The 19,059-nt window shown below is 44.9% G+C and overlaps 1 protein-coding gene across 1 annotated transcript in view; it reads left to right on the top strand.

Moving 5' to 3' along the window:
• The window catches only part of galnt5 (polypeptide N-acetylgalactosaminyltransferase 5), a 62,046-nt gene that overhangs the window by 25,360 nt on the left and 17,627 nt on the right, over positions 1-19,059 (top strand). The window contains exons 5-7 of the mRNA XM_078228329.1: positions 1,380-1,515; positions 15,376-15,495; positions 16,232-16,349. Of these exons, the coding sequence (XP_078084455.1) occupies positions 1,380-1,515; positions 15,376-15,495; positions 16,232-16,349 (374 nt within the window). The remainder of the gene's footprint in view (positions 1-1,379; positions 1,516-15,375; positions 15,496-16,231; positions 16,350-19,059) is intronic.

Below are 19,059 nucleotides of genomic sequence, written 5' to 3'. Positions count from 1 at the left end.
GCATCAGAAATCGGCATGGAGCTGATTTAAATATTAAAATTTTGATTTTAATTCCCATTAGTGGGCCCGGAAACTTCAGTCCCGGACCCGCAAGCGGCTCTCCCCCTGCCAGGAGTGGTTCACTCCAGCAAGGTTTACAACCGCTCCCCACTAACGGGGAAGTGGCGGCCTGATCCCGCTGGAGTGAAGAGACCATGGAAGCCCCCCAGGAGGTCGGGGGTAAGGGGGTTTGCCCCCTGAGCATTGCCGGCCTGGCCCCTATCACTGCCCAAGGTGAAAAGTGGCAATGCCCAAGGGACACTTTGCCCACCGGGCATCGGACAGTGCCAAGAGGGCAGGGCCTATTGGGGAGGATCGGTGGGGGTGGAGGGTCCTGCTGCCACTTTGCATTGGGATGAGTGGCAAAGGGAGGGGAGGGTGTGATCAGGGCTGGCCATCTGGGTGGGGGGGGGTGGTGTGCTGCGCTGGGGGGGAGGTGAGTGGTGGGGGATCAGGAATGCAGGGAGAGGAGGGGGTGGTGGGGGGAATCAAGACTGCCGAGGGTGGGGGGACATCTGAGCTGGGCCGTAGATATCCAGGAGGCCAGCGATCTAGGTAGGGAAGATCGCGTGGTCAGCGATGCGGGGTCACAGGACTGGCCAGCATTTGGGATGCCGGCAGTAAGAGGCCAGTACGCATGCGCCAGTCTTGGCGCTGACAGATCAGTGCATGGGCAGTATGCTGCCAGCCTCTCCAGCAGGAATAGGCCCTGCCCACAGATTTTCAACGTGTATCGCGCTAGGGCACTCTGCAGTGTTCAGAGTGTGGGAGATTCATTTTGAAAATCCCGTTACAAATGCCAGTGAAAGTTATTCCAGTTTTTACGTGAATTCGGCATTTAGAATTTTTTTTGGAGAATCGTCCCTACATTTTTGAAATGATCAAAGATAGAATATTTCTAATATTGTAGCAGAACGTACACTGATAGTTTTGTTTCATTTCATTATAATATAGCTTTATTGTAGAAACAAAAACTGCTTGAAATATACAGCATGTCAGGCAGTTTGTGCAAAATTAACAGCTATATTAAAATTGTGGATAAGCTTTTTGAATATTACACTACAATTATTTTTTGAGCTGTTGATGGATCCTTTTTGTATTTTCAGCAGACTGAGGAAAATTCTGAAGAATTTCTCAGCCATTGTCTGTTTGAAGGTTGATGTTTTTACAGCTCCAGTTTCTCTCATGTTCACTGACTGATGTGCTCAGCACTGCGTGAAAAAAATGTTTTTGAGTTGATTTTTCCAGAATCACTTATCCATTAGCAAGACTTGAAAATATTGTGAGTGCTGAAGTAATTTAACCAAGAATGGAGTTAATACATTCCTTTTCATTTCTAGGTGATGTGCTAACGTTTTTGGACTCCCATGTTGAATGCAATGTTGGCTGGCTGGAGCCACTCTTGGAAACGATCCATTTAAAACGAACAAAAGTAGCTTGCCCTGTGATTGAAGTTATTAGTGATGAGGATATGAGGTACAATTATGTAATTCTGTTTGGCACAAATCTGGATCATTACGCTGTTACTTTAGCTTGGTTTGGATGTCTAACTTTTATTACTTATTCCACTGGGAATTTCCACAGGTGGCCTCACATTGACCACTGTAGCTTTGACAGAATATCAGCTGAGACCCTGGATAAATGCATAAATGGGGCTACTGAAGTTACATCTGCTGACCAGGAATGTTCAAAATAAATTTTCTACGTTCAGTTTGCACAACAAAGTATTTGTATGACTGAACCTCATTCCTAACTTTTCTTCAACCTTGATTTGATCAAAATGGGCATGGTTTAATCATAGCTGTGATGCCAGATGGGATGTGAAATAGTATCAGTTTGGTAGAAATGGGCGTATGTTTATATTTTCGATGACGCTCATCATTTTACAAGAGTTCTTTTTGTTTCAACTAAGGTCCATATACTTCTTGCCAGTATTTGTTTCCAAAACTGGAAAATACAGATGTACATTATTACATAAGAAACAATATCTTTCGCAACAATTTGCCATTATAAATTGTCTTTAATATTGTAAAACATTCCAAGGCACTTGACAAAATTTAACACCGAGCCAGAGAAGGTGATAAGCCAGGGAAAGAGGTTGGTTTTATAGAGATTTTGAAAGAGGAGAGTGAGATGTGGTAGGCAAGGAAGGGAATTTCTGAGTTTAGGACCCAGGCAACTGAAAACATTACTACTAATAATGGAGGGATTAAAATTAGGGATGCACAAGTGGCCAGAATTAGATGAGTGTGGATACTGGTTTCAGTAGTTATGACCTTTTAGAATTCCGTAGATCCTAGAATAGCCCCAATGAATTGGAAGGTAACAATCAAAATGCCATTATGCAAAAGGGAGGGAGAGAAAAAAACAAGGAACAGTAGACCAGTTAGCCCAATTTCAATAGTGGGCAAAATGATAAAATCTATTATGGGTATGGTAACAGAGTGCTTAGAGAAGGTAGCAGGGTAGCATAATGGGAACCAGTAAATGTAATGTGTTTCGATTTTCAAACAGTATTTGACAAAGTGCCGCACGTGGTATTACAAAAAAATAGGGTTTATGGAATTGAAGATTGGTTAATTGACAGAATAAGAAGTTTAACAACACCAGGTTAAAGTCCAACAGGTTTATTTGGTAGCAAAAGCCACACAAGCTTTCGAGGCTCTGAGCCCCTTCTTCAGGTGAGTGGGAATTCTGTTCACAAACAGAACTTATAAGACACAGACTCAATTTACATGAATAATGGTTGGAATGCGAATACTTACAACTAATCCAGTCTTTAAGAAACATTTGTTTCTTAAAGACTGGATTAGTTGTAAGTATTCGCATTCCAACCATTATTCATGTAAATTGAGTCTGTGTCTTATAAGTTCTGTTTGTGAACAGAATTCCCACTCACCTGAAGAAGGGGCTCAGAGCCTCGAAAGCTTGTGTGGCTTTTGCTACCAAATAAACCTGTTGGACTTTAACCTGGTGTTGTTAAACTTCTTACTGTGTTTACCCCAGTCCAACGCCGGCATCTCCACATCATAATTGACAGAAGACAGAGGGTGGAATTTTACCGCCGCTTTACGCCTGTTTTGCGGCGGGAAAATGCCATAAAATCGGATATAAAGCGGCTAGCACGAATGGTTTTCGTGACCGGTGCGATTTTATGACATCCGGATTTCCGGCACAGTCAGCCTCTCACCGGAAATGGGCGCAAGGCTGGTTAATTTATTGAAATTTATATAGATGTTAATTTCAATGTGTTTAGCAAGCCCGGCGCGCAATCATCCGGGCTTGCTTGCCTTTATGGCCTCGTCGGGAAAGGTTCTCCCCATCGAGGATAACACCTGCTCCCTATGAACAGGGAACAGTCATGTTGGCCTTGCCGGTGGAACTGGAGGCCATTGAGTTCCCCTGGGGAGGCAGAGTACAAGGCAGGGGTGCCACTTCCGCAGTGCCAGATTGGCAGTGCCAGCCTGGCACCTTGGCAATGCAGTCTGACACCTGGGCAATGCCCACTGGGCACCTGGGCAATGTCAACCAGGGACGGGGCCAGTGGGGGCAGGGCCTATGAGGGGCAGTGTCAGGATGTGAGGGCTGTGGGTGATTGGGGCCAATGGGGCAGAGCCTGTGGGGGAGGGGCCTGCTGCCACTCTGCATGCGATCAGTGGGAGAGGATGGCGGGGCCAAGATCGGTAGGGGAGGGAAGGGGTCCGCAATTGGTGGGGGAAGGAGGGGGTCCGTGATTGGTGGGGGAGGGAGGAGGTCCGCAATCAGTTTGGGCAGTGGGGGGATCGGCAGGGGCTGCCTCTCGGGCCATGGGCCCCTGCGATTGCGCGGGGGGGTGATGCTTGAAGCTGCCTGTAGTTGCAGGTGCCTGACAGCTCTCTCTTTAAGAAGTTTAACAACACCAGGTTAAAGTCCAACAGGTTTATTTGGTAGCAAAAGCCACACAAGCTTTCGGAGCTCTAAGCCCCTCCTTCAGGTGAGTGGGAATTCTGTTCACAAACAGAGCTTATAAAGACACAGACTCAATTTACATGAATAATGGTTGGAATGCGAATACTTACAGCTAATCAAGTCGTTCAGAAACAAAACAATGTGAGTGGAGAGAGCATCAAGACAGGCAAAAAAGATGTGTATTGTCTCCAGACAAGACAGCCAGTGAAACTCTGGGTCTTGTCTGGAGACAATACACATCTTTTTAGCCTGTCTTGATGCTCTCTCCACTCACATTGTTTTGTTTCTGAACGACTTGATTAGCTGTAAGTATTCGCATTCCAACCATTATTCATGTAAATTGAGTCTGTGTCTTCATAAGCTCTGTTTGTGAACAGAATTCCCACTCACCTGAAGAAGGGGCTTAGAGCTCCGAAAGCTTGTGTGGCTTTTGCTACCAAATAAACCTGTTGGACTTTAACCTGGTGTTGTTAAACTTCTTACTGTGTTTACCCCAGTCCAACGCCGGCATCTCCACATCAGCTCTCTCTTTGTCAGGTCCCTGCCACTGTTAATGCAAATGTGCAGCATCAGAGGTCTGCACATGCGCAATACCTCCCTCTACAGGCTGTCTGGCAAGTTGAGCCCAGCCCACAGCCTCTCTGGCCAAAAACTGACTAGTCCAAAATTTCAGAGACAGAGTGCATAAGATTGGGCCTGAAAACTCGCCCAAAAAATGGATCTAGAACTGTCCCATTTTCAGACCAGCTGGACACTTAGAAAAAATCTTGTAAAATTCTGCCCAGAGAGACAGGATAAATGGGTCAGGCTTAACTAGTGGGGTACTACAAGAATCAGTGCATAGGCCTCAGCCATTTATGATCTGTATTAACGACCTAGATGAGGGAAGAGAGTGTTACATATCCAGGTTTGGTAACTATACAAAGTTCAGTGGGAAAGTAAGCTGTGAGGAAAATGTAGAGAGGTTGCAAAAGGATATAGACAAGTTAAGACAAGTTAATGGTTGACGAGGGAAGGGCCGTGGATGTCATCTATATGGACTTTAGTAAAGCGTTTGACAAAGTCCCTCATGGTAGGCTGGTGAAAAAGGTTGGATCTCATGGGATAAAGGGGGAGGTGGCTAGATGGGTGGAGAACTGGCTTGGTCACAGAAGACAGAGGGTGGTAGTGGAAGGGTCTTTTTCCGGCTGGAGGCCTGTGACTAGTGGTGTTCCGCAGGGCTCTGTATTGGGACCTCTGCTGTTTGTGATTTATATAAACGATCTGGAAGAAGGTGTAACTGGGGCGATCAGTAAGTTTGCGGACGACACAAAATTGGCAGGACTTGCAGATAGTGAGGAGCATTGTCAGAAGCTACAGAAGGATATAGATAGGCTGGAAATTTGGGCAAAGAAATGGCAGATGGAGTTCAATCCTGATAAATGCGAAGTGATGCATTTTGGTATAAATAATGTAGGGAGGAGCTATACGATAAATGGCAGAACCATAAAGGGTGTAGATACGCAGAGGGACCTGGGTGTGCCAGTCCACAGATCCTTGAAGGTGACGTCACAGGTGGAGAAGGTGGTGAAGAAGGCATATGGCATGCTTGCCTTTATAGGACGGGGCATAGAGTATAAAAGTTGGGGTCTGATGTTGCAGATGTATAGAACGTTGGTTCGGCCGCATTTGGAATACTGCGTCCAGTTCAGGTCGCCACACTACCAGAAGGACGTGGAGGCTTTGGAGAGAGTACAGAGGAGGTTTACCAGGATGTTGCCTGGTATGGAGGGGCTTAGTTATGAGGAGAGATTGGGTAAACTGGGGTTGTTCTCCCTGGAAAGACGGAGGATATGGGGAGACTTAATAGAGGTGTATAAAATTATGAAAGGCGTAGATAGGGTGAGCGGTGGGAAGCTTTTCCCCAGGTCGGTGGTGACGTTCACGAGGGGTCATAGGTTCAAGGTGAAGGGGGGGAGGTTTAACACAGATATCAGAAGGACATATTTTACACAGAGGGTGGTGGGGGCCTGGAATGCGCTGCCAGGCAAGGTGGTGGAGGCGGACACACTGGGAACGTCTAAGACTTATCTAGACAGCCATATGAATGGAGTGGGAATGGAGGGATACAAAAGAATGGTCTAGTTTGGACCAGGGAGCGGCACGGGCTTAGAGGGCCAAAGGGCCTGTTCCTGTGCTGTATTGTTCTTTGAGTCAGATTGGTATGCAGCATCAATAACTTAACCACCCAAAAAAGCTATTGGCAGAATCCAGTTTAGATTTAAAAATGTCATTGAAATAGCCTTATCACTTGAGAATGCAGAAAAAATGACCCAGGAACTACAGGGAGCATCAGATAGCAATATCCTCCAGGGAACTCATGTAATCAGTCCTCCATGGAGAAGGCTCGTGTAAATCAGATGTTAAAGAGCTCCCTTCAATATAGGAATCCTAACGACACCACCAGACAGTCAAGAAAAGGACAGTTAGTGACAACCCTATAAGTTTTAGAGAACATACTCCAGAAAGGTGCACTTGCTAGATGATGGGTTATTATTTTTTATTCATTCATGGGACACGGACATCGCTGGCTGGCCAGCATTTATTGCCCATCCCTATTTGCTCTTGAGAAGGTGGTGGTGAGTTGCCTTCTTGAATCGCTGCAGTCCATGTTCTGTGGGTTGACCCACAATGCCTTTAGGGAAGGAATTCCAGGATTTTGACCCAGCGACTGCAAAGGAATAGCGATATATTTCCAAGTCAGGATGGTGGGTGGTTTGGAGGGAAACTTGCAGGTGGTGGTGTTCCCATTTATCTGCTGCCCTTGTCCTTCTAGATGGAAGTGGTCGTGGGTTTGAAAGGTGCTGTCTAAAGATCCTTGGTGAATTGCTGCAGTGCATTTTGTAGATAGTACACACTGCTGCTACTGAGTGTCAGTCGTGGAGGGTTTGCATGTTTGTGGAAGTGGTGCCAATCAAGTGGACTGCTTTGTCCTGGATGGTGTCAAGCTTCTTGAGTGTTGTTGGAGCTGCACCCATCCAGGCAAGTGGGGAGTATTCCATCGCACTCCTGACTTGTGCCTTGTAGATGGTGGATAGGCTTTGGGGTGTCAGGAGATGAGTTATCCGCCGCAGCATTCCTAGCCTCTGACCTGCTCTTGTAGCCACTGTGTTTATGTGGTGAGTCCAGTTGAGTTTCTGGTCAATGGTAACCCCAAGGATGTTGACAGTGGGGGATTCAGTGATGGTTACACCATTGAATGTCACGGGATGGTGGTTAGAGTGTCTCTTATTGGTGATGGTCATTGCCTGGCATTTGTGTGGCGCAAATGTTACTTGCCACCTATCAGCCCAAGTCTGGATATTGTCCAGATCTTGTTGCATTTGAACATGGGCTGCTTCAGTGAGGGGTCGCGAATGGTGCTGAACATTGTGCAATCATCGACGAACATCCCCACTTCTGACCACATTGCACTGTCAAAGGACACAGCCATGGCAACATTTCAGAAACAAGCAAAACACATGCTGCCTAGTGAAAAAGTCGAGTCCAGTATTTGAGCCTATCATGCAGGTATTCCCTCTTCCAGAGACGGGGACATTACAACAGAATTGTACTGTAACAATGAAGGTTGCCCCAATAATGGTGTAATTATTAGTAAATGGCCATCCATTGAAGATGGAGGTGGACACAGGAGCTGCAGTTTCCATTATCGAAGAACAAACCACAAGCACCTCCAGTTGGGCATCCAACTCCTGAGTTTGGAAAATATGAAGGCCAGACTAGCCATCTATACGGGAGGACCTTTACGAATAAAAGGCACCACAATGGCCCCAATAACCTATAGGCAGCAATCAGCTCATCTCCCACTCATTGTATGGGGGCACTGACCAACCCTGATGGGGAGAGATTGACTCCAGCAGATTCGGCTGAACTGGTTGGACATCTTCAGGCTTGGTGTGGGGGCACTGTACAAAGTTATTATTAGGTACCCTGGAATTTTTCAGGGGGGCTTGGGAAAATAAAAGGAGCCAAGGCTAAGATCTGGGTTGACCCCAACGCTACACCTAGGTATTTCAGAGCCAGACCAGACCCTTTACTCCATGCTGGAGAAGGTGCAAACTGAACTAGGGCACCTCGAAAGCTTGGATATAATGCCGTTGCAATTTGCAGAATGGGCCATAGCTGTAGTCCCTGTTCTCGAGCCCAACAAATCAGTTCGTCTTTGTAGGGACTATAAACTAACGCTCAATCGGGTTTCCAAATTCGATAGGTACCCCATGCCCCAAATCAAAGATTTGAACCCTAAGTTAATAGACGGCAAGACATTCTCCAAGTTGGACATGAGCCACGCCTAAACTGAATGAGTCGTCCTGGAAATATGTGACAATCAACACACATAAGGGACTCTATAAGTATACTCACTTGCCCTTTGGGGTCTCACCAGCGTGTCCCATTTTCCAAAGAATTATGGAGAACATCCTTCATGGGCTGACCAACATAATATATTTAGATTACATCTCGGCCATCGGGGCTTTGGAAAAGGAACATCTGGCCAACTTAGAAGAATTCTTGCAGAGATTTTCCAGAGCAGGAATTCGCTTGAAGAGAGAGAAATACGATTTCCAAGCGGCTGAAGTAACCTATTTAGACTACTGAGTAGATGGCATGGGGTAGGTCCAGTAGAGGATAAGATAAAGGCCATCAAGGAAGCACCAACCCCAAGGAACACCTGGAATTGAAACCCTTCCTGGGATTAGTAAACGTTTATGGAAAATTTAGCCCAATCTTGGCTTCCATGCTGTCCCCACGCGCGCGCCCCCCCCCCCCCCCCCCCCCCCCCCCCGCCCCCCTGCATGCCCTGCTATAAAAATATTAGAGAGGGTCCTGGGAAGCACTGCAGGCAGAGGCTTTTTGTAAAGTTAAATGTCGGCTACTGTCATCTAACCTACTGGCCGATTTTGACCCGAAAAATAACTTCCATTGACTTGTAACACTTCCCCATATAGGATTTGGGCAGTGTTTTCACATCGTGGAAAGACAGAAGAACCCATTGCCTATGTCCCTAAAACCCTGTTGGGCATGGAGGGAAGGTTTTCTCAGATTGAGAACGAAGGGTTGGCGGTTGGATTGGATGTGAAAAGATTCCATCAGTACAACTATGGTGCACCTTACTTTCTAGTTACCCACCATAAAGCCTTATTGGGTCTCCCCTATCACCTCCGCTTGGGCCTTGTTATTGGCGACCTATGAGTATCTTGGAGAACACCACCCTGGAAACCAGATATCCAATGCTGACACACCTCCCGTTGCCCTCAAACCTGACTCCTTTACCAGCATTGGAGGAGGTTGTGATTACTCTGAACTTTTTGGAGACTTTGCCAGTGTCGGCAAGGCAGATTAAGACCTGGACCCAAAAAGATCCAACTTTATCTGAAATAAGGTACATGATCCTACATGGTGGATTCCAAAGATGGCCCTCCGAAGAAATGAAACCCTACCCTATTAAGAATGATGAACTTCGTGTTGAGGACGGGATCATTCCTTGGGGATCCCAAGAGTAATTGTTCCACCCCCAGGACGATATCCAATATTAATGGAACTACATATTGGCTATCCAGGCATATCAAAAGTGAAAATGCAGGCTAGGAGTTAACTCTGGTGGCCCAATCTTGACTCTGACATAGATTAGGTGAAGCGATGTGACCTGTGCCAGGAAAATCAAAAATTCACTCCTTCAGCCTCCCTACACCTATGGGGGTGACCTGGCAGGCCATGGGCGCACGTACATGTGGAACTTGCAGGATCCTTTATGGGTTCCATGTGTTGTGATGTTGGGTAGAATAATTGTAGATTGGGAGATAGGAAGTTAGAATTTGGTGTTGGTAAAATTGTAAAATGCTAGGGGGGAAAGCATCGCACAGTCCTGTTAAAAGGTGGGATCGTTATGGAGAAAACTGGATCAGTATCTTACAAGGTTAAAGTCCAGGGTAAAGAAACACTAGGACCATCTCCGAGTCCATGCCCGAGCAGGTGTCACTGCCAGCCATGAAGATGGTCGCTACCAGTGTTAGCCCTCAGCTCAAAGCTGACTGCGTCAGTCCCTCCAAGTAGTGAAAGTATGGACTCGGAGATGGAGGCTGAACAAGTGGGCCTCTGGGCTGAAACGAAACCTGAAGAACCCGCATCGGTAACCCTGTAATACTCCTTCTGCAAATGAAGGTCCCCTGTTCGGTTTATACCACCTAACCCAGCCCCGCCTTTGATAAACCTCAGACCGACTGCTAAGCAACAGAAAGGACCTTGTTACAAGGGGGCGCTGAGAGAGATACGGATCTAAGGGGAGAGGGATGTTATGATGGCCACAAAGACCACGGGGGATTGTCAATAGATCTCTCCGTGGGCTCCGTGGAGTACGAGCTTCCTTATTAAGTGAGCAGAGGCTCGCTGTCAGCGGAGACTTTTAAACCTGCTACTCAACCCGGACCGGCGTTGTAAGTCTTGAGGTGTAGACTGTCTAGCTGTGAGCTGCAGACATGGCCCTTCTCTTTGGTGCACAGTAAAGGGTGATGGGAAACTGGCATTTGGCTGAATTACTACAGTTTTAAAGGAGGAAAGTGAAGTGGAGAGGTATACAGAGGGAATTCCAGAACTTGGGACCTAAGCAGCCAAAGATACATCTATCAATGCCAGAGCAATTAAAATTGGGACTACACAAGAGGCCAGTGTTAAAGGTTTGCAGATATTTCATAGGGTTGTGAGAGGAGATTCCAGAGATAGATAGAGGCAAGGCCAAGAAGGAATTTGAAAACAAGGATGAGAATTTTAAATGACCTGGAGCCAAGATAGGTCATTGATCAGGGATCTAGACTTAGTGCTAGCTGAGATGTGGGCAGCAGAGTTTAAGATAACTTCTGGTTTATGGAGGGTAGAATGTGGGAGAACAGCAAGGAGTGCATTTAAATAGTCAAATCCAGAGGTTAATAAGTCATGAATAAGAATTTCAGTAGCACATGAGCTGAGACAAGGACATAGTTGGGTGGTGTATGTAGATGTAGAACTAGGCAGTCTTCGTGATGGCAGGAATATGAAGTCAGAAGTTTATCTTCAGATCAAATGTAACACCAAGGTTGCAAACAAACTGGCCTAATCTCAGACCATTGCCAGGGAGAGGGATGGAGTCAGCAGCTAGGGAAGGGAGTTTGATGGAGGGACCAAAAACAATGGCTTCAGTCTTCCCAATATTTAATTTGATGGAATTCCTGCTCATCCAGTACTACATGTTGGATAAACAGTGTGATATTTAGCTAATGTAGAGGAGTCAAGAGAGATGGTAGTGAGGTAAAGCTGATCAACAGTGCCTTTGGATGATGTCACCGAGGGGCAGCATGTAGATGAGAAATAGAAAGAGGCCAAGTAAGGATCCCTGTGGACACAAGGGGTAATTTGCTGGAGCAGAAAGAGAAGCTATTGCAAGTGACTCTCTGGCTCAGATTAACAAGAAAAAAATGGAACCAAGTGAGAGCAGTCCCACCCAACTGAACAATAATAGACAGGTATTGGAGGAGTTTGGTGTGGTTAACTGTGTCAAAGACTGGAGGCTGATCAAATGATGGAGAGGGAAAGTTTACCTTTCTGACCTATCTGACAGTCAGATAGAATGTCAATTATGAATTTAGTAAGTCACACTACTTCTGGCAAAGGCAGAAATCTAATTGGAGGGATTCAACTATGGAATTCTGGAAAAGATGGGCACGGATTTAGAGATGACACTGCGTTCCAAGGTTTTGAAGAGGAAAGTGGGGTTGAAGATGGGATAATAGTTTTCACTGACAGTGGGGTCAAGAGTTTTTTTTGAGAGGGGGCAATGAGGGCAGATTTAAAAGAGAGAGGGACAACATCTGAAAAGAGAACCATTTACTACATTGACAAACATAGGGCCAGAAGGGGAAGTTTGGTGATCAGCAACTTAGTGGGAATAGGATCATGTGAGCAGAACATAGGACAAAATGAGCTTAAAGAGGGCATGAGGGGAGATAGGAAAGACACTGGAAGAAGATAAAAATTCAAGGCTAGGCGTGGGGCGTATTAAAGGAAGTTTTGGCAGGTGGACTAGTGCAAGGGATGGCCAAGCAAACAGCTGATCAAATTGTGTTGATCTTGTGATAAAGAAGCCCATGAGCTCTTTGCAGATTGTTGCAAGTGAGGCTGGGGGGACAAGGGAGAGAGGTTAGGAAGATAGTTTGCAATAGAGAAAAAAGGCTGGAGTTAATTTTGCATTCCAAGATGATCCTGGAATACTGAGTAGTTTTAGCAGATGAATGCAGGATCCGATAGTGTTAAGTAGTGCAGCCAGTGATGGATGATTATACCAGTTGTACGCCAGATTCTTTCAAGTTTCTGTCTCTTAGGCTTCAGGGAACAGAGATAAAGACTGTACTGGGGAATGTCCAGGGTGAAAGCGAGTAATTGTTTTGTTGGGGACAAGGACATCAAAGGTGGAGGTGAGGATGCGGTTGTGTCAATCAGTAGTAGCTGAAATGTTGTGGTGAATGGGTGAAGAGTGCCAAGGCTGGATAGTTTGTAAATTGAAAATGCAATTGCAATGGAATTGGAGATGGATTTTTTTCAGTGATTGATACAGAAGGAGATAGTGTTGGGGTGTAGAAGGAGAATGTGGATGGTCAGTGATTTAATTAGTGATAGCCTTATCTATAATTCATACAGCAAGTCTATGGTGTTAATTTGGAAGCCTTACAGTTGGAGTTGCAACAAAGGGGGGATGGGGGCAATTCTCCCAGAAATATTCCAAGTGTTGAATTTGTGTGAAAACTGGAGTAAATCACACTGTTTTTTTTTGAGCGGGAATTTCAAAATGATTCTCCCACACTCTGTACACTGCAGAGGGCAGTAGCATGAATCACGCAAAAAATCTGGGGGCAGGGCCTAATCCCACTGAAGAGGCTGAAATCAGCTCACTGATTTGATGAATCCATCCCCTGGCTCTACATATGGCAAGTTGTCCACTTCTGCCTGGTGCCGATCCTTCTTCTTCTCCTCCTCCAGCTGGTCTCCTCGCTGTTGCGCTATGTCATGCAGGGTGCAGCAGATGATTATAATGCGTGAAGCCCGCACAGAGTCATACTGGAGAGCACCTCCAGAGCGGTCCAGGCAATGGAATCGCATTTTCAGCAGGCTTGTGCAATGCTCTACTACAGACCGAGTGGCAGCGTGGACCTCGTTACAACAGGTCTCCGCCTTGGTCTCGGGCCTCTGCACTGGCATCATCAGCAATGACCTCAGCGGGTAGCCCATGTCCCCCACAAGCCATCCTGGCACCCTGGGCTCGTCGTCAAAGAGCCCAGAGATGTCCGACCACTTCAGCACATAGCTGTCATGGACACTCGCTGGGTGGTGGGCACAGACCTGCATGATGTTCATCCGATGGTCACATATGATTTGTACAGTGAGGGAGCGGAACCCCTTTTCTGTTGATAAATGGTTGCCCCTCACCTCAGGGGACCGCAGGGCGATGTGTGTCCTATCCACTGCCCCCTGCACATGGGGCAGCGAAGCCTGCAGCCCGGGCCCCTGCTGATCCTGTCCAACATCAAAATGGAAGTATTTTGGGGGAACAAGGCATCTGTCACCTGGCGAACACATCCATGGACTGAGGCCTGAGAGATTCGACTGGGTGCCTGAAACGATCCTATTGCATAGAAATTAAGTGCCACCATCACTTTAACTTCTACTGGCAGCAGGTGGCTGCCCCTCCCCTGAGGTGCCAGATGTGTGAGCACTTCACACAGGTGCCAGACTGTGTCCTCAGATAGGCGGAGCTAGCAACGGCACATAACCTCCGACAGCCCTTCGAATGATGTTCTGGTCTGGTACTGCCTAAGCTTCCACATCCTCCTTCTCCTGGCCACCTTTTCGGGAGGCTGCTCTCCCACCTCATGGGCATCACCGGCATCCCCTTGCCCTTCTTCCTGAGGGCCTGCCGCTGTCTGCTCCTGGAGTGGCCTCCCCATGCCCTCCACCTCCTGAGCCGCCTCCTTCTTCTCAGCCACCACCATGATGGCCAGCTCTAAATCAATGAGACCAAGATCTATTCTGCATGGTGGGGGTTAGAGAGTGAGAGATTGATAGATACGTGTCATTGCTTGCAACTACCTCAGCACGACCCCCCCCCCCTCACTGGGACCAGTACCCCCCCACTTGTGGATGGTGTGGTGCCATGCATCACCTGATTAAATTGCCTGCCATTGGCATTGTTAACACAGCAGGGAGACAGCAGCCTGACCAGCAGTCAGGAAAGGACCCCACCCCACCCCACAGAGATTACGTGGAACATCCCTGGGCATGGGGACAGCTCTCCAGGGACCTCCCCACAACAAGCAAAAATTTTCTAGGCCCTGCCTCCAACCTCCACTGCACTCCAGGGGAGTTTTACTCCTGTTCAACAGTGCAATGCCAGGTCCCGACTTTTATACAACAGTTGTAATCCCCGCCAGCGTGACGTCACACCAGAGTCGGGGGAGACGCTAGTGGGGACAGAGATTATAGTCGCTAATTAGATGTTAAGGTTTGTAAACACATGCTAATGTCCGTTACACTGATTTTCAGCATGGATTTGTTGGCACCATAAAACTTTAGCTGGGAGACGCACAGAGGCCCAGGCAGCCAGCGCGAATCTGGCAAATTGGCCACCGCTCAAGTCTCCCGGTGCAGCGGGATGGGTGAATCCCCCCCCCCGAGAAGTGCCATCCTACTTCAAAACAAATATTTCAGTTGTTTGGATAGAGGTTTCCAAGAGAATGAAAGGAACCTGTTATGTTTGAAGAAACAAATGAAAGAATTTTCTGGTATAGAGGAGAGCATAAAATGTAGGATGTGATCTGAACCAGCACTGCCACCAGATATCGAATGCATGGTGCATGGAATGCACTCCCTTAGGAGGGATCTGAACTGGCCTCAAAATCAGCAACTATAGATGCACTGGCACAAATCCAGTACAACTCATTGTGTGCAACTTTAGGATGACTAAGAACAGCTGTTAGTCAAGAAATTTGGTTCTTGGACATGCACCGTGCTTCCACATACCACATCATCATAAAAGTGCTGACCTTTTCAGTAGAATAGAATGATTTAAAGCATCTTTTGTAAGCATGTAAGACCAAAATCCTTGCTGAAAGCCACACATATTTATTCTGCTCTTGCTTTTGTGTTCTGCTAGGATCATTGGTAGTCTCACAATGTTTCTGAAAGTCTGATTTGTATTTCTAAAATAGTTTTTCTGTATTTATGACAGTTTGTTATTTTACGCTTAAGGGTCTTTTGATTTCTAGGAATTTCTTTATTCAACTGTGTTTGCTTGTTAATGCTTATTTTAAATTTTTATGTCTAATTTAGCTATGTAGGAGTGAGTGGTTTTCTCCGAGGAGTATTTACCTGGCCCATGAATTTTGAATGGAAGGCAATACCTGATGAAATGATTAAAAAATATAATCTAAAAGAAATGGACCCAATAAGGTAACAACTTATTAAAGATAATAATTGTTAACAAGTCTGTCCTTGCAATTCCCCATAAAGCATTTATGAAATTGCCCCTTCAAAATTCCATATTTGAGCTAATTGATAAAGCCAGAGTGAAAAAAATGAAGATCTACTTTATGATTATAGTGCATTATAATTTGATGAATCCTGTAAACCCTATTTGCTAGCCATCTAATGTGAGTTGTTGTCTAGCTTTGCTGAGCTAGGATATAGGTCACAGCTTGGCACTTTGTGATTATTCTTCCTATGCCAGCCTCCCATTGTTCCCTGTTCTGTTCTTTGACCAGCTCCTTGTTTCTGTTCCCTACTCCAGCAATGTTTCTTATTAAGCTTTTCTGGTTCCAAAAAAAGTCATATTTGAGTCAAAACACTATCTCTGCTTTGCTTCTCTCTTCACCAATACTGCCATGCCTGCTGAATTTTTTCTAGCACTTGCTGTTTTTATTTCACATCTCCAGCATCTGCAGTGTTTTGTTCTTATTTTATGGTTTTTCTGTGACAGATTAATTTATGCTAGTCAAATTTTGATCAAACGTTTTCCTAAAGAGCAAGTAATGTTGGAATCATGCACTCATACTGGTTTCATGTTTGTTTGTATATTCTACGGGTGAAGCTATGGTTGCTTTGTCAACTCAGCATTCTATAAATTTTGTATTGTCCAAAAATAAGAAGTCAATAAAATATACTTCAACTCTAACTATTTTTCATTTAGGTGTCCAATAATGGCAGGAGGATTATTTTCAATTGACAAGAAATATTTTTATGAACTGGGTACTTACGATGCAGGCTTGGAAGTCTGGGGTGGAGAAAACATGGAGCTATCCTTTAAGGTACCATCAATGACCTTTCACCAGATGTCAGAAACATGCATGTATTATTGAACTTTAAATCATTTTATTTGGAGTTAAAAGTGCTTTACTGACATTTGAGGATTTCTGAAAATTCCACAGGAAATGAGTTGAACTAACCAGTAATTTCCACACTTGAGAGTACCATAATTTGGATATATTTAAATTTTGAGAACATTCAAGCATTTTGAGATTCAAAACATCATGAGTCATCCCCAATAGCTTTTTTTCTAAGTAGCTGCATTTTCTTTTAGACAGTTAGGTTCCAAAATATTATAATTGTCTGTCCACTAAAATGATCTCATTCTGGCCAAAAATAATCGATAATTGTAATGACATCTTCATTAAAAGGCCCAGTTAACAATTAAAAGGCCCAAGTAGTTTAACCAATGAAGGAGCACCTGAAAAGCATGATTTGATAACCCACAGAAGTGTGAATTTAGGATTATGCTTTAAGCAACTTATTGGAGCTTTTCAAAAATGCTTCTGTCCTGGTAGATCGTGAAAGTGCAGTGGCTGTTACTAAGTTACATTGCTAAAATTCCATTGTGAGGTTCCATTTCATGAATGTTGATCATTTATCATGTTAATTATTTAAAATAGTACTAAGAAACAGCTCGGGAAAAGATAAGTACTGTTATAATCCAGGTCAGAAACTCCAAAGTGTATTATGAAGTCTACCTGGATCATATATTTTGCAATTTGAAGTTTGCTAGGATAAGCATGAGATGTTTCACTTCAGGTGTGATTCAAATGGCCCACTAGGGAGCTTTTATCAAACAAAGTTTATTTAGGAATACAGTTAACATATAGCAATAACTTTTACCAATTACAAACAAGAAAAAAGAACAACCATTATAATGTATAAACCTTAACAACTATATGAAATGTTCCAACCAAACAAACCACCTTATAAATATACCCCTGCCACAGGTTTAACACAGAAAATAATACTGCTCACGTGGTGCTGGAACTTAGTCCTTTGTTTGAAAAATTGGAATTCTGACTTCCCAGCCTTGTAACTTCCAGCAGACCTCGAGATAAGAGAAAATGCCACTGCTGGCCTCTAGCCTTTAGCCAGCGAACCCCTGCGAGACAGAATTCTCACTCCAGGAAGGCAAGAAGATCTGCTTCCAGCTAGCCAGCAGAAACTATAATACCAGGGAGTGAGAGAGACAGAACACTGCATCCAGCCTGAAGTAAAACACCTTCGAACTAAAACTGAAAATGAATCCTTGGATTCCTCTGTGGAGGAACCACCTGACTTTGACTTGTCACTCAATCTTCCCACAACACTTCAATAAACAAAACCCTATTTAAACCATTCAAGCGGCAATAAAAGGACTTCTAAGCAGGCAGCCAATGCCATAATGAAAACAAAAGGCCTGCTTACAAACTGCAGAGAACATGATTTTAAAAAATACATTTCTTAAAGGTACAGTAGCATCACGGTACAATAACCTATCCTGAATCATACTCATAAATGTCCACTGAATCTTCTAATTGAAAATATACACACTCCGTGTTGGTTTTGATTCAATGGTTCAAATCTTTGAGTCAGAAGGCTGTGACTCCAGAGACTTTAGACTACTCCTCCATTGTAACAGTGAGGAAATAGCGTGGTCAGAGGCAGGGTTGGGATGAAATATTTTATATAATAATTTGATTTATATTATTGTGTAGTGAAATAGCCAAATGTACAACAATTTGAGAAGCAGAATGGGTTGAATCATCAATTTCTCCGTACTGCAGTTTAAGCAACAGGAAGCCACTAAACTAAGTTGTTGTGCTGATGGGATGATGCAGTTACTATATATTAGCTGTAAATAAGACTATGTAGAATTATAGGTAACATTGTGACATGGGTTGGTAATTGATTGGGAGAAAGGACACAAATAGGGATAATGAGAGTCATGTTTTGATTGGCGTGCAATGACAGGTGGTGTTCAGGAATCTGTATTGTTGTCCCAGTTTTTCACCATATAATAACTTAGGTAAAGTAATAGAGAGTTGGATATCAAAGTTTGCTGATAACACGGTAATTTACTTTATTGGTGGGAGGAAGTTACTCAGGGACATAGACAGACTAAGTAAGTAGAAAAAGCTTATATAGTGATATTTGAGAAAGACCAAGGGTAGGATTTTCCACCAAACGAACCCCACCTCCCTGTGGCATGTTTTCCAGCAGCTGAGGCAGCTTGCCATTGGCCACCGACAGGATCTTCTGATCTCGCCGATATCTATGGCATTCTGCATTGAGTGCCCATCCACCTACACGGGATTGCCTTTGGCAAAAATGGAAGATTCTTACAGTGGGAAGGGTCAGAAAACCCCACCTCAAGGCCCAGATATTTGCTTCCAGATCAAGTTCACAGAGATGGGAGAATTACCAGTGCCATGAATCCAACCGCTAAAGTGACTGCGTGAACTTCAAATATTCGGTCTGTGGGAGCAGGCTAAAATAGGAGTCAGGGCAGGGGATCTGAAAGTAGTGAGGGCTCAGAGGCAGGACCGGCGCAGGTTGGGTAACTCGGGCACAAATTTAAGGCAGGTCTGCAGAAAGACCCATTTGAATGGTAGGTCATCAATAATGAAGTCACTGTGCCTCAGAGGAGACATCATTGCCTTGTCAGGTGAGTGTCAAAGCTGTAAATGTTGTTCAACTATTAGCTCACCCTAGAATGGATAGCCC

This window comes from Mustelus asterias, chromosome 14 (genome assembly GCF_964213995.1).
Source record: "Mustelus asterias chromosome 14, sMusAst1.hap1.1, whole genome shotgun sequence".
Classification (NCBI taxonomy): domain Eukaryota; kingdom Metazoa; phylum Chordata; class Chondrichthyes; order Carcharhiniformes; family Triakidae; genus Mustelus; species Mustelus asterias.
This window is presented reverse-complemented; position numbering and strand designations above follow the sequence as displayed.